At 54.0% G+C, this 15142-nt stretch overlaps 6 protein-coding genes across 6 annotated transcripts; 3 read left to right on the top strand and 3 right to left on the bottom strand.

Annotated features, from left to right (window-relative positions):
* Window positions 1–373: 373 nt before the first annotated feature.
* On the top strand, window positions 374–2190 carry CTAM01_13836 (uncharacterized protein; the record flags this gene model as incomplete). Its single annotated transcript, XM_060529838.1, has 5 exons — window positions 374–540; window positions 608–887; window positions 943–1154; window positions 1214–1478; window positions 1531–2190. 5 exons carry the CDS (start codon window positions 374–376, stop codon window positions 2188–2190), a joined length of 1584 nt encoding a protein of 527 aa, XP_060375574.1.
* Window positions 2191–3125: 935 nt separating this feature from the next.
* Window positions 3126–5267, bottom strand: CTAM01_13835 (uncharacterized protein; the record flags this gene model as incomplete). Its single annotated transcript, XM_060529837.1, has 5 exons — window positions 3126–3859; window positions 3930–4229; window positions 4298–5031; window positions 5089–5178; window positions 5242–5267. The coding sequence occupies 5 exons, from the start codon at window positions 5265–5267 to the stop codon at window positions 3126–3128; spliced, it is 1884 nt and encodes a 627-aa protein (XP_060375573.1).
* A 2817-nt stretch (window positions 5268–8084) lies between these two features.
* CTAM01_13834 (uncharacterized protein) lies at window positions 8085–8405 on the bottom strand (the record flags this gene model as incomplete). The annotated part of the gene is made up of 1 exon (XM_060529836.1): window positions 8085–8405. A coding segment is annotated over one exon (321 nt), but the record flags the coding sequence as incomplete, so codon positions are not given.
* A 1061-nt stretch (window positions 8406–9466) lies between these two features.
* CTAM01_13833 (metallopeptidase family M24) lies at window positions 9467–11634 on the top strand (the record flags this gene model as incomplete). The annotated part of the gene is made up of 5 exons (XM_060529835.1): window positions 9467–9654; window positions 9726–10217; window positions 10302–10938; window positions 10997–11475; window positions 11535–11634. Coding segments are annotated over 5 exons (1896 nt in total), but the record flags the coding sequence as incomplete, so codon positions are not given.
* A 135-nt stretch (window positions 11635–11769) lies between these two features.
* Window positions 11770–12561, bottom strand: CTAM01_13832 (ubiquitin carboxyl-terminal hydrolase, family 1; the record flags this gene model as incomplete). Its single annotated transcript, XM_060529834.1, has 2 exons — window positions 11770–12143; window positions 12210–12561. 2 exons carry the CDS (start codon window positions 12559–12561, stop codon window positions 11770–11772), a joined length of 726 nt encoding a protein of 241 aa, XP_060375570.1.
* A 1212-nt stretch (window positions 12562–13773) lies between these two features.
* Window positions 13774–15065, top strand: CTAM01_13831 (Ni2+-Co2+ transporter transition metal uptake transporter; the record flags this gene model as incomplete). Its single annotated transcript, XM_060529833.1, has 2 exons — window positions 13774–14494; window positions 14596–15065. 2 exons carry the CDS (start codon window positions 13774–13776, stop codon window positions 15063–15065), a joined length of 1191 nt encoding a protein of 396 aa, XP_060375569.1.
* Between the last annotated feature and the right edge of the window lie 77 nt (window positions 15066–15142).

Genomic DNA, 15142 nt, shown 5'->3' with positions numbered 1-15142 from the left:
CGTCATTGGACAACCGCATTTCGTGTGTGCTTGCGACAGCCGTTCCCTTTTAGGAAACGAACTTCCGACCCCGTTTCTTCACACCTTTCCACCGTGGCCACACCTTCATTCCTCTCCATTCTTCGAATCCGCGTCAAGTTCGGGGGCGACAGGCATCATCAGTCAGACCCCAAGGCTTGTCCCGTCTTTGGTTGATTTGGAACTCTGTCCACGTGCAGCAGCACCTTAATTCATAAGTCGTTGGTTGTTGAACACCAAGTCCTACGGAAAGAGGGGCATACCATTTCTGGCCCCCTCTGTTCAACCACCCTTACAACCTCAAAGAAATCCTTCAGGACTAGCCACCTTCCAATTAAGGTGTCTGCTCGCCGCTATGGATGTCTCAAAGCTGGAAAACATTGTACGAAGCTACGGTATCGCCATTGACAGACACACCCTTCAGGCAGCCCTCGATGACCCAGAGCACGGAACTGCCTTTACCGAATGGGCTCGCCTTCACCTTGGCCCCGAGAATCTGCTGTCCAGAGATGAACTAGCCTTGTAAGTGCTATCACGAGTATCACGCGCTCAATTACGTGCCTATGGCTAATCAATATGGGGTCGGTAGGTACACAACCCTGGACAGATCCGGTCAGATCGACAAGTTGGTTGAGTCGCAGGATTTAGCTGCTGTTCAAGCTGTAAGCGAACGCGAGATACAGACTGCCATTGAGGAGCTCAATCGGTCGACTGCTGCCATTGTCAAGCAGACCGAGACCTTGAAGCAGCAGCAGGATGCCCTGTCGAAGCTGGTCAAGACCCATTCCAGGGTCGAGGAGGCTCGCTCCGATCTCGTCTTCCAACGAAACCAGAAGCATGATGCTGAGAGTAGGAAGATGATGACCACGGTGAGTTGTGTTGCTCCCGTTACCGGAAGCCACTTTGCTGACATGAGACTCAAAGGTCGAGGAGCTGTCTCAGAGTCTAGAGTACAAGGCGTCGGACCTCGAACAGCAAACCAAGGTTTCTGGCAACGGCCTCCAGCAGACTTTAGATAGCTTGCTTCACTCCGACGACAAGCTTCTTTCGAGTCTTCGCAAGCTGGGGCTTGAACTCGAGACTGAGGACCCCGAAGACCGTGAAAACGTAGAAAAGCTTCGCGAAATCTGCATGAGGTATGCGCTCGCCTCACCCACAGTTCCTCAAGACACCATGACTTACACGCCTGGCGTAGATTGATCAAATACACCGTCGAAACGGTACGCACAAAGCTGGATAGACTCTACCTCGAAGCACTTAGCTCCGCCCATCAGAACGGCGTGACATCACACCCTTCAGACGACGTCAAAACCTCCCAGGAGGAACTAGAGTCTCTCTACGCAGAGATCCTTCCCGTAGCTCAGATGTCGGTGGAGCAGCAACACCTCGAGCCGGCTCTGAAGTCTCTATCGAGCAAGAACGGACAGTCTCTGCGCCGCTCCGCCGCTGCAGTCATCTACGTAAGTTTCAACCCAACCCCATGACTAACATTGCAAGTACTGACACGCCCAGATCGACGAGTGCCTAGATTACCTCCTCGACCACATGGACCGTCTCTCCACCCGCATAGAAGCCTACCAATCCCACAAAACAGCAACATCAAGCCTCCTCACCACGGCCCGCGCAGAACTCTCCACTCCAGTCGCGACGCAAAAGAAGAAGACGCCGACGCAGGACCTCGTCTCCCCCGTCCGCCGCCGCAACAACACAAACCCCGGAAGATCACCCACCCGCGACGCCGCCAGCAACCGTCGCCGCCGCTCCTCGGCCTTTGACGAACCACCCCTCGAAACCCTCCTTCGCTCCCTCGCCATCGCCTTCCCCGAAGACGTCACCGACGGCGCGGGCCAAACGGCCGTGTTAGCCGCTACCTTGGCCGAGCGGCAGACGAAAGCCCGCGATGTGGCAAGGAATGCACAGGAGACGCTGGAGGGTACCGCCGCGACGCAGCTTGCGGATTCGAAGCTCGCGATCCAGTTGTTGCGGGATAGTCTGCTGGCCGAGAGTCCGTTTGGGGATGTGAGGCTTGTGGATGAGGGGATTGAGGCGTCTATCGCCGTTTTGGGACAGGAGGTTGAGAAGGTGAAGGAGAGGGTTGAAAAGGTTGATGCTGGCAAGGCGAGGTTGAGGAGCGAGAGGAAGAGGGAGATTGTGGAACGATGGGGGCGGTAGTGTCATTGTCGGCTATATTGAGATGGGTCATCCAAATGGTCTCTTACATCAATCCCTTCAGCCTCGTGATGATATACCATGTTTATGTTCCATTTACTATTACCCATTAATCGTCTCATGCTCGTCTTAGACTGTGTCGACCCAACATGCCGGTATGTCCTTGTCCCTGGAGCTGGGATCTGGTGCTGGAACCGAGTCATGGCAGCCGAATCAATCGGCCATCTCAATATGCCCCGAAATACTTGGTGCCGACCCCATTGTTCCCCTTCAGACCCTCTCAATTTGACTCCACACCAAGACGCAAATGCCAAGATCGGGAGCTTGGAGACTAAGTAGTCCAAGGCGGGAATAAAAACCCACGTCAAAGTTTATATCAGGTCCCAACGGCTCTAAAGCGGTATTGGGGGCATCGGGCCATGCGGGGGCGGGGATATATTATATAACGCAAAGAGAAGACCGGCAATTGCAAGCGCCGTGTCTTGGCATCTTTCGATCCATCGTTTTCGGATTTTTGTACGGGTACACAATGCTGTGGAAGAGCTCTGTACGCGGGGAGAGCCAGAGGCGCGGGCACGGCTTATCCTGGTGATGACAGGCACTACACACCTGCGCCGCCAAGAGGGATTGAAGCTATGATGGACACATCTAATGCAAATAATAAACACATCGGGATAGGCAGTGGGAACTGTTAAGGGATAGCTGTAGGCTCGAAAGATGGCAATATATTCAGGTTGGTATCAATTCAAAACTCAAAGTAGGCCGTGCCACCCGGAATTATGCCGTCGAATATCATCGACATGCAAGAAAGTGAAGTTCATTTTCTCATCCGCCGTCTGGGTATATCTCAAAGCAACCAACTTTCCTTCACTAGCAATTATTGTTGTGTGACGAGGCTTCGCTTAGTGTGCATAGCCTAGTCTCCGCAAAAGGCAAGCCTAGTAGCTCTTTTTCTCTTCATCGGAGCTGGGGACACGCTCCGCGCGCTGCTCACGCTGGTGTTGCTGGAAGGTGTAGAGAGGCTCCAGCTTAGCGTTGCGGTCGAAGAAGATCCAGCGCTTGAAGAAGTAGGGAATCGCCTTGGTGACCTGGTAGTGCGCAAAGCGGGCGGTGGGCAGAGCAAAGACCCAGTCGAGCTCTTCCAGCGTACGTTGCTTGGTCTCGGGGACCCAGAACAGGATCATAACGAAGGCAACGACGTTGAAACCAGCGTAGAGGCCAAAGGCACCAACAACGTGGAGTCTGTCGAGAATGAACGGGAAAGTCATTCCCAAAATGGCGGCCCAGAACAGGCAAGTGGCCACGGCGAAACCCATACCCATCTCACGATGAGAGAGGGGGTAGACCTCGGCAGAGTAGGTAAAGGGTACAGGACCCTCACCAGGCGAGTAGAAGGCGCCGAAAAGGTAGACGAAGAGAGATACCAGAGCAGTGCGAGTTACACCGGGCGCAATCAACGTGCAAAGACCAGCGGCCAACAAAGTCCAAGTCATCTGAGGGAAGGTGAACAGAAGCAGGGATCTTCGGCCAAAGGTGTCAATGGTCCAGAATGCGGGGAAGGCAAAGAGCCAATTGACCATTCCGAAACCGAATGAACCGAGCAGAGCCTGGAAATCGCCCATGTTGGCATCCTTGAAAATAGTTGTCGAGTAGAAGGCAATGATATTGATACCTGCATTGCACAATATTGTCAGATACTGCTCCGTCCACGGAGGGGTGTACGACACGTTATTTTCACTTACCACACATCTGCTGGGCAATCATGACGGTGAAAGCAGCCAAGTTGGCGCGGCGCACGCGAGGAATGGTGAAGAGTTCCATAAAGCGGCTAGCATAGTTGCTTTTGCCCAGGACTTGACTCTCAAGCTGCAGCTGGGCGTGAATAGCGTACATATCACGAGCGCATTGGATGTTGTTATGTCGGAGCTGGATCATGGACTTCCAAGCATCGCGGTAACGACCCTTCTTCATGAGCCAACGGGGAGACTCAGGGCAGAGGTAGATCAAGCAGAGCAAGGGAACGGCGGGGAGGAAAGGAGCGCCTGCGAGTCGAACGAATTAGTGATCCTGGCTTTCATGTGAAGTCTTTAAGTGATGTAAGTATGCATACCGAGCATCAGACGCCAGTTGTACTTGGCGTAGTAGACTGCCAGGTTGAAGGCAGTTCCCAGTGCGATGCCGAACGCCGTCCACATTTGCCATGACATGACCAGGGCACCACGAATCGATGGCGGAGAGTTTTCGGCAGCGTAGATGGGTACGGTCGAGGCCTTCGCGCCCATACCAATTCCCATGAGAAGACGGTTAGCGAGTTGTTGTTGCCAGTTGTGGCTGAAAGCGGAACCGATGAGAGGCCAGATACAGAAGTGAGCCGAGAAGAAGATGACACCGCGACGGCCAAAGTAGTGGTTGAGAGGGTCAGACAGCCAGCAACCGCAGAGAGCGCTACCAATGTAAGGGCCAGCGTTGACTAGGCCGAGGATAAGACGGTCTCTGGTGCTGCTGGTTGCAATGCCGTATTCCTCAGGGAAGAAAATGTTGGCGCCGTTGGTGCCAGTCTGATCCCATCCTTGAACGGCAGCGCCGATTGAGCAAGTGATGATGGTCAAGTAGAGCTTCTTGGGCAAACGCCACTTGTGGGTGACTTCCTCTCGCAAAGCTGTAATTTCAGCCTCATCAAGGGCTTCACTGCCGGTGAGAGTCTCATAGCCTTCTGGATCTTGAGCTACCAGTGCGCCCTTGCGGAACACGGCAATCTCCTCCTGTAGTCCGTGCTCAGTGCAAAAGGCCTCGACATCGCGCATGAGCTGGTTGTATGGGATTCCCTCGAGAGGATTCTTGATCCTGCATGCATGGTCAGACATGGTTTTGTTCGGCGCGTACAAGTGTAAGACAACTTACTTTGCTTCGATGTTGCGGCTGAGCTCAACTGGGTCGGGCTGGTGAGTGCCACGCTCTTCATGATGTCCAGAGACATCGGCGACCTTTTCGCTAGAGAGTTATCTGTGTTAGTAGAAAGTTCGGAAGGCTGGAATACTGGCGAGAAGAGCTTACCCCTCTGGGTGAATCTTATCAGCCATACTGGCGATGGGCGAGTATACTGTATCGTATCTGGTTTTGACTACTGATTGGATCTGTTGACTGTTTTCGACACAATGAGCTTCTGACGTGTGACAACGTCTGAGATGGCTTCACAAATTAATGGAAGCTCGGCGCGCGTACAGGACAAGCCAGAGTGAATGGACAGCATGGCACCGTCGCATGGGCAGCCGTGGATCTTTATAGAGGCGTGAGAGGCAAGACCGACCCCATGGTACCAGACGAAAACAGCCGATGATCCTGTACCAGAAACTCGAGCAGTTGTCTCCTTGGCGTCTCCGCACACACCCCATAAACTTCAGTTCTCTGGAGTTTTGGTTCTACAGGAACGTGAAGGGACTGGTCGAGATCGGCAAGGTAATCAAGTTCCTATACTGCCTTGCCCCACGCGAGGAGGGAGAATCCGCTCGAGTCTAGCCTTTGGACTCGCATTGTTGGTCTGGGCATGGGCTCTCTGGTGCTAAAACCCTGTCGTAGTAGAGCTTGGCGGTTTGTATCCGTAGATGTTGCTTTTTGCTCTGCCTACAGCTTGCGCCGACGGTGGTTTGTTTTCCACCAGGGGTGAGAGCGCCGACGAATTGACGGGTTTGTACGGAGTACAAGTGGGCTCTCTCCGGGATAACACATCCAAGGGAGACGTAGGAAGGTAATAGTTACTGTCCAGGTGACACATGCGCAGGTCCCTTGTCGGTGTCGCGTATTAGTGCCTCGCAATGTAACGTGCAGAAAGATTTGAGGCATCTGAGTCGTTCATCCAGTCACACGCGTCCCGCAATACTGAGAAGTGATCGTGAGAGCCAAGCGCTTGGCGCATTCATTGACTTTTTGGCCGCCATGGAGCGCCACGCAATCATCCCAGCCGGCCAAGCGCGGGGAAGCAGAGACAGGAGGTAAGGACAAAAGACTTCAAGCTCGATCGTCGAGGCTTCGCGTTGCTTATTATCCACATAGTCCATCGCCGAGAAAGATATAGGGGACAGGCCGAAAGGCTTGAGTGAGCTTGGAGCATCTTGACATGTCTTGGGATTGGGGCTACGCGCATTTGCTCTGAGCTAAGTTTGAGCTGTGCAGCGCAATGTTGATTTGAGCGGTAAGCGACATCGAGACCGTACTGTCATATTGAAGAAGGCAAAACCAGCCTTTTTCGCGCAAAGAGGCGGGCTGCCTCTGATCCATGCCCGGCATCGTACCCCCGTATCCTGGCTGCCGTGGGATTTTTCCCAGCAAGGCTTGTCCTACGTCATGTCGGGAGAAAAGAGGGAGGGCAGCTTGCAAGCAGTGTGAGAACAGACCCACGTCGATTGAAAGTCGTGATTGGGCTGCTGACCAGGCTTCGAGACCGCCTCCCTCTCATTTGAGAGAACCGTAAAGAGAGATGGCCTTATCGGACCGACACCAGGCGGACTGCCGAGCCCCAAGACGCCTAAATAAGCTGCAGACGTGCGGGCGAGCAAAAATAACGGGAGCGGAGGGTGGCCGGGGGACGGGCGTGGCGGTCGGGGTTCCTTGCGGGGTAGAGTGTTGGAAGATTAAAAGACCGTACAATGGAGATGTGAAGGATTCGATACCCTCTTCGGTCACGTATCGTATTGGACGGAAGCAGTTCTGAATTCGGAACGGGGCCATAGCAGGTGGGCCATGGAAGCGCTAATTTCGAGACTGTATCAGACGGTTGACTGAACTGGCGTACTATGGAAGATTGCTGGCTCCGCGAACGAATAAAAGCCGAGCACGGTAGGCCGTACTTGAGTGATGGACCTCGAGCGGTACGGGATCGGAATGCCTGATTCGGTTCGTAGGCGCCATCCATGAACCCAAGAATGTTGGCCGGCATACGGCAGCGTCCAACCCTGGGCGTCGGGGTTTGGCCCGAGATGTTCGAGGGTAGAACGAGACGCTTCGAATACTGACGAATAATGCCCGTATTCAGATGTATCTAGCTGCTTGCCCACAGCCCGCCACCTACCAACCTCATTGGGATTGTTCGCGTATTACGGACGTACCAAGGCGCTTGTCTGTCTTTGCCTCCGTGATGGCTAGGTACCTCTGCATGTTTCGGGAAAGCAGATCAGCACCAGAGTCATTTTTGCTTCGCAGCGAATTCTCGGTTCTTCATATGGCCGGATGGATCTCAAGCAGGTCGTGTGCTCTGCGCCTTGGGCTCGTGGCAAGCCAGAAGATTTTGACGACAGAGGCTGGGCAAGCCGGTGGGTTCAGATAGGGCCCCCAGAAGACGAGACTTCCTGGGTGACGGGTCACAGAATGCCACATCCTATCTGTAGGTTTACGGAGTAACCAACCCAGGCGCCAGGTTGCTCCGTGACATTCGAATTTTGCAAGGGTCTGCTGCTCGTTGACGGTGTACGCAATAACCACTCGTTCGTCGGCTTCGCGTCCTTTACGCCAAACAATTTATGCTCGATTTGCTGTCACATATTCATGTCTCTTCTATCTCCCGAGCCTCGCAACATCTTGGGCGCGAACGGTATCTGTACTGCTGGGACAATAGTTCCGGGGTGGCATCTGAAAGGTCGGTGGCAGGACCTGGGTATGCCAGGATCCAGTGACCAAGACGGACGTTCAGACTTGACTCGGGTTGATTATTTAGTGGCTCGACTGGGGGGTTTCTTGGCCCATTGTTCAAGTACCAGTGGACAAACACAGGTCCAGTAATTCCCCCTGGGGATTTTGTGGGTTGACGGCCAAGATCGGGGAAGAAAGCACTGACGTTGGAGAAGCAGAAAGGACCTGTGGTGGAGTTGCTGTAACGTCGTGTGAGGCTCTGAGCAAATCAGTAATCAGTCGCATGTTGGGATGTTGGACTGAGCCCATCCAGGTGGATGCTCGTTCTCTGCGGGATGGCATCCATCGATGCCCCTCGGTGTTGGCCAAGACAGTGGAGGCAGGCCACGAAGGCGATGGATTGTCGGACACTGTCCGCGGCCTTCATCACGACCAGGCCAGCTAATGTGGAACGAAACTTTAGGCGTAGCTCTTGTGGGCTTTTTGGGCATCATCTGATGGCTGATGTTGCGAATGTTAATGCGGTGAAATGGCAAGTCTTGGCCTGTTGTTCTTGATGAAGGGGGCAGTGCAATAACAACAGCAGCTAGATAGGTGTTGGTTCTGGAAATTGACAAATGTCGTTGCTTCGCCGTGCCGGTCTCTGCCCTGTTTGGCTAGCCGGATATCTGAGTCTCTTGGTTGTGCAGGTTGGCGGGGGGTGGCTTCGGGAGGATTTACTCGCCTGAAGCGACGCAACCCTTTCGCTGGAGCAAAAGAAAGAGACGCTAGACAGGAACGAGGTTTTGAGGTTCAGGGGAGGCGATCCTTGGTGTGGTGATGGAAGCCCGTACTGGTTTACTGCAGTTGGTCTTGATTGGTCTAGCTGCGAAGAGGATGCAGGCCGCAGTTGAAACAGTACAGTGACGGCTCCTTCATGTGCAAAGCAGACTGATGGTCGTGGTCAGCAGGGGAGGGGTCGGCCAGCCCGAGTTCTTGGTCGAAAACTGAATGCCATCTGAAGGGATTCGATGTTTGTAAGAATCATTCGACCTAGACAAGACAACCCGGTGCAAGCGTTGCTTGGGGTGTTTATATCTAGATCCTTGAGCATTCAGCGTCCCATGACCCATGAAACGTCAATGGCGGTCCATGTGCATTGAAGTTTGGAGGGGCAAGCTGCATCGTCGTTGCTTTTTGGTTGAGCCGCCTCGGCGAAGGGGTTCCAGTGCCACGAGGGAAGCCAAAAAGGGATTAACGAGGACAATCGCGAACGGGTTGTGGATGCGGGCACTAGACATCCATGAACATGACATGTGAACAGGTGGAGGGCGGGTTGGAGTCTTGGAGAAGCTCGAAGTTGTTGTACGTCAGAAGTTTGCATTGGAGTTGGGGAAACAAATGGAACAAACGGCCTGAGGTATTGCGGTGATATCGTGAACCTAAGGTACCGACCGTCTCGCGCCTTCTTCTCCCGAGCTTCGTTGGCTTGAGGTAGCGTTACTAAGCGTTGACCTTACCCATGTACGTACTCAAGTCCGTACTCTTGCTGCCAGCTGCCAGAAAGAGGTCTCAGGTTTCTGCCAGTGTCGGGCAACATCGGCTTACCTTACATAATGTGCCGAGGAAAGTGGAGCCAACCGAGCACCATGTGATTACGTAACGCAAGTCTCGAGATTGCACTGTTGCTCTCGTCCGCCGTGGTGGGAAAGGCGTCGAGCTTTCAAGAAATTCGACCCCATTCAGGGCCCGTTGGCGCAAACCAGCTTCCTCATCCGACGCGTCCGAGAGCTCTGATTCGTCACTAAGGTGCCTTACAGCTATCGTTGTCCCGCTTCTCAGCACCTCACCTCACATCATCTTGAGGTACTTTTGCGCCTAAACTCGGCTTACAGTGCTGCTGACTGCTCAGTGCCCCTCCTTCGTCTGAATTCCAGAGTTCCTGACCCCTCCACAAAGGCAGAATCGTCGGGTGTGACGGCCGGCTGGACTCCCTTCATGTTGACCAGAACATCTACTCGGTCAGCACGCAACATTCTTGCTCACCGATCCAACTTTGTACCACCAACACTACCACCATCACCACCACCACTACAAGCAGCAAGGAGCCTCATCGGTCAACTCCGATTCCAACAGCTATCAACCGCCGCAGCACCCAGACGCCTTGGCAGATCACGGCAAGCTTCCCCGTCGCATCGCAAAGCAGCTCCCTTCCAGACCTCACCAAGGCGGCTCTTCTCCGCCACACCCACCGCCACCATGGCTCAAGACTATGAGACGGTGCTCAAGGGCAAGTACCCCGCCAAGGAGCATGCCCTCCGCGTCGCCGACTTTGTCAAGTCCAAGGTCCCAAACGCCTCTGGTGTTCTCTATGTCGAGGGTCGCATGACCAAGATGCTCGAGGACAATGACGAGCCCGAGCCCTTCAGGTATCGTCTCTAGCGTCTATCTTAACCTTTGGCCCATCGCTACCTACCTTATCTGTTCAATTATGCCTGACACCCATCGCAAAGACAGCGCCGCTACTTCTACTACCTGACCGGCTGCCCTCTCGCCGACTGCCACTACGTTTTCGATCTTGCGACAAACAAGTCGACTCTCTTCATCCCCCCTATCGATCCCGATAGCGTCATCTGGTCTGGTCTGCCCGTCAGCGCCGCCGAGGCCAAGGAACTGTACGATATCGACGATGTAAAGTACACCACAGACGTTAATGCCGAGCTTGCGCGGCTGGGCAAGGGCTCCAAAAACACCGTCTTTGCCATCCAAGACCAGGTTCTCGACAACATCACTTTCCTCGAGTTCGACGACAAGAACTTTAGCGTTCTCAAGGATGCCATTGAGCGCTGCCGTGTGGTCAAGGACGACTACGAGGTTGCCCTCACCAGAAAGGCCAACCATGTCTCGACAATTGGCCACCATGCCGTTGTCAAGGCTGTCAAGAATGCCAAGAACGAGAGGGAACTGGAGGCCTTGTTCCTGCAGCACAGCGTCGCGAATGGTGCCAAAAACCAGGCTTACCACGGCATCTTTGCTGGAGGTCGCGCAGCTGCCACTCTGCACTATGTCGCCAACGATGCGCCTCTAGAAGGAAAGCTGAACCTTCTTCTTGATGCTGGCACGGAATGGAACTGCTATGCATCTGACATTGTGAGTAAAGTCTCTAGCATCACAGTGCCTATATAAACGCGCAACTAATATTGACTAGACCCGCACATTCCCCATTTCCGGCAAGTTCAGTAAGGAGTCTCGTCAAATCTACGACACCGTATTGAAGATGCAGCTCGAGACAACTGCTGCATTGAAGGAGGGCGTCGTCTGGGATGACATTCATCTGCTGGCGCACAAGATTGCCATCGATGGCCTCCACGCTATCGGCATTCTCAAGGGAGACAAGGACGAGATCCTCAAGAGCAGGACAAGTGTCGCTTTCTTCCCCCACGGCCTCGGCCATTACCTGGGCATGGACACCCACGACGTCGGTGGCAACCCCAACTACGCCGATACAGACCCCATGTTCCGGTACCTGCGTGTCAGAGGCCAGATCCCTGCCGGCAGCATCGTCACTGTCGAGCCGGGTATCTACTTCTGCAGCTTCATCATTGAGCCGTACCTCAAGGACCCCGTTCACTCCAAGTTCATTGACCAAGCCGTCCTGGACAAGTACTGGGATGTTGGTGGTGTGAGGTGAGTTAGGCCCTGATCCCGGTGCTCTCAGCTGTATAGGTGTGCTAATTTGTTTGCAGAATCGAGGACAACATCCTCATCACCAAGGACGGCAGTGAGAACCTGACGCCCACCATCAAGGACCCTGATGAATTGGAGAAGATTATCCAGGCGAGCTAAAGGGGCGTCATGAACGACCCGGCCGTAGAAAATAAAGGACCGAATAACAATTCCACCGTGATGCCTCGGCCAAAACGTGCTGGTTGGACCTGGCTATGCCCGACAATGATTTTCCACGTAGACGAACGTGCTTGTTCATGCCCCTTCAGTTAGGGCTAAGAGACTGAAGCCAATATCGTCTCCTCCTTGCTGAATGAAGTTCCTGACAATGTCTACAGATTTTGGTCCGAGATCCACCTTTTCCTCTTCGTCTGGGATCCCTCTGTCCACCGGGCCTTTACGATCTCCGTCCAGCTCGTAGAGGTGGCCAGTGTCTGGTGATTTGACGAAGCAGATATAGTGGAAGTAGACTTCGTCCTCTGCACTTTGCGGTGCCGCCGTGTCGCCCTTTGTCGCGATAGCAGCGTACGCATCCTCGAGTTCTGTTGAGCTTTCTAGCACCATGGCGGCCTGGGCTGGGTCCATGGGCGCTGTGATGGACAGGAGGTTGTCTAACAACGATCCCGGCGCTGAATCTTGTCAGTCTTTTTGGGGGCTTTTGGTTAGGGGTCGAGAGGAAAGTCATGGCAACTCACTCAGAAAGTCTTTGGCCCGGCCGTTTGCCAAAGCATGCAAAACAGCATACAAACCACAGGCATTATTGATAGTCTGCTTAAACCACACCGCATCCTCGTCCTCCTCATCGTGTTCCACCATCCAGTCCTTTGCGCCGGCGTCCTCGGCCGTCAGCCGCGCTTCATAGGTTGGCGTTGTAGGGAAGACGAGAATGAGGGCGAGGATCTTGGGTGGGAGGAAGGCCGGATCGTCGAGGGCGAAGACATCTTGGAAGTGGAGGTCAGGTGAGGCGCCAAGGGCAGCGATGAGTTCGTTGAAGACTTGGGGGTTGGATTCGAGGGGGATGAAGGCTTTGTTGTACGTTTGGGGCATTTTGAGAGTGAGGGCGTGGAGGGACGAGTGGTTTGGGCAGGTTTGGGTTGTTGTGAAGAGGCTCGAGATTAGTATCAGAAGTGGGATGATGATCATTAAAATGGATGAGATTGAATCATGGATTGTTCGCCTTTTTACAATTGATACTCTGATCGATCCGAAAAGTTGAGATAAAGTGAGTACCAACCAGATATTTGAGATGAGGGAGAGGATGAGAGACAGGGGTGTAATTGAGGTGAGGTTTCGCTTCGACAGGTACCCGCACGGGTTACCAAGCTAGCGGTGGTGGCTGACTGAGCGCTGGAAATCGCTGACTTGGGGCTCGCATACCCCGCCACATCTCATCTGTCATCTCATCCTCATCCTCATGTCATGAATGGGGGATTGTTGGTATTGCGGACATGCGTCAGGCTTGCAATATCACCGAAAAGCATTCAGCAACAAACACGAAACTCACCAGTGGGTGTAAGTCTCTACTGCGTATATACTGGCTTACCCACATGTTGGAAGACAAGCTTTTGCGGTTCCAGTTTTCTCATCTGAATCTTCATGAATCCCGCCAGTGACTCGAGCTTACCATTATGCTGCAGCTAAGGTGTCTTGCACAAGTTTCAAGTTCACGGCCTCATGTCTCCCTGTATAAGGGCAACAGATAGTAGAAAGATGCCTTACGGACTTGAGGTAAGCACTCAAGCACCTAAGCAGTACCTCACTCGGAACCAAAGGCCGGCGGCCGCCGTCGGCTCGGAGCGGCCCCATTCTCAATGAGCCCCGCATGGCCGATAAGATAGCGCTTGAAAGATGGAGGGGTCGTGAGGGGTCCTGCCGGTCACTGACCCAGCCATGAGACGAATCTGCCACTCCATCTCAATGCCGCAGTGAGCAAGTATTTTCACGCTATCTTTGACTCCCTCACAACTTGCCTTTTGAAGGTAGCTCAAATCGATGTTCAATGTGTGGTGAGGGTACAAAAGGTGGGGGAGCTTCCCCGCCGTGAGGGGACCTGAGGGGCCGGAGGGCCGCCCGTTCACGAGCTGTTTCCCGCCGGCTGGGCACTCCGTCTCAACGTCAACCTCTTCACAAACATCCGTCTCATCGACTTTTCACATTTTATCTTTCCTAGATCGTAGAGCTTTTTAGAGAATCCTACAACCACCTCTGCCAAAGACCACACAGACCACGGTCACTATCGTGACCTTACAAATCACCACGATGGCGCGCTTCCGCGTCCCCTTCGCCAACCTCCCCATCCCGCCAGCCCTCCGCGTCCTCCCGGCGCCGACCATCCGCATCATCACTCTCCTCGTCACAATCAACATCATGATATGGATCGTTACCGGCATCATCCTACACTTTCACCCTTCCCTCATCTCCCCAGCAGCCCTCTCCTACGTCCTCGGCCTCCGCCACGCCCTCGACGCGGACCACATCTCCGCCATTGACCTCATGACCCGCCGCCTCATCGCCTCCGGCCAGCGTCCCGTGACGGTGGGAACCTTCTTCTCTCTAGGCCACAGCACAATCGTCATCGTCACCTGCGTCGTCGTAGCTGCCACGAGCGGCGCGCTGCGGGACCGCTTCGACGGCTTCACGCGCGTAGGGAACATCATCGGCACGAGCGTCAGCGCGGCATTCTTGCTGCTTCTTTGTGCCGGGAACGGGTGGGTGCTGTATAAACTCATCCGGAGGCTGAAGGCCGTGCTGGAGGAGGAGAGACGACGCGGGTTGGAGGGGTACACGCCTACCGAGGAGGACGAGGGCGATGCGGCGACTGATCTCAAGTTGGAGGGCGAGGGGTTCCTGGCGAATGTGTTTAGAAAGGTTTTCCGTGTCGTTGACCGGCCTTGGAAGATGTTTCCTTTGGGGATTCTATTTGGTTTGGGTTTCGATACGAGTTCCGAGATTGCTATTCTCGGGTTGTCGAGTGTGCATGGTGCGCAGGGGACGAGCATCTGGCTCATTCTCATCTTTCCCGTTCTTTTCACAGGCGAGTTTGCATGTCATATTTCAAGTATATTGACTGACTCCTGATAGCCGGCATGTGCATGCTTGACACAACGGACGGCGCCCTCATGATGGCCCTCTACACCTCAAAGGCCTTCTCGCGCGACCGCGTCGCCATCCTCTACTACTCCATCGTCCTCACAGGCATCACAGTCTTCGTCTCGGCCTTTATCGGAATCATCCAGGTACTGTCTCTCATCGCCAACGTCGCCGAGCCCGAAGGTAGTTTCTGGGATGGCGTCGATGCGATCGGAGAGCACTTTGACATCATTGGCGGCAGCATCTGCGGCCTCTTTGTCGTTGTCGGGCTCGGTTCGGTAGTGGTGTATCGACCCTGGAGGAAGAGTATCGATAAGAAGAATCAGGAGAGAGCTGTGCTCGTGTCTGAAGAGGAGAGAGGATTGGGGACGGGTGAAGGGCCGAGTTACGGTGCCGTTGAGCCCGGCGAGCCTATCTTGAAGAAGGGCGCTGTGACAACTGAGAGTGATGTGCAACAGTAGACATTTCGATTCTACTAAGTTTATCCGCATGGCGTGAGGAATTTCTTGAACTGTAGATGACTTCACGAATGTCAAGA

This window comes from Colletotrichum tamarilloi (assembly GCF_030869305.1).
Source record: "Colletotrichum tamarilloi strain Tom-12 chromosome Unknown Scaffold_106.1, whole genome shotgun sequence".
Taxonomy (NCBI): Eukaryota; Fungi; Ascomycota; class Sordariomycetes; order Glomerellales; family Glomerellaceae; genus Colletotrichum; species Colletotrichum tamarilloi.
The sequence above is the reverse complement of the archived record's forward strand: the minus strand, read 5'-3'. Positions and strand labels throughout refer to the sequence as shown.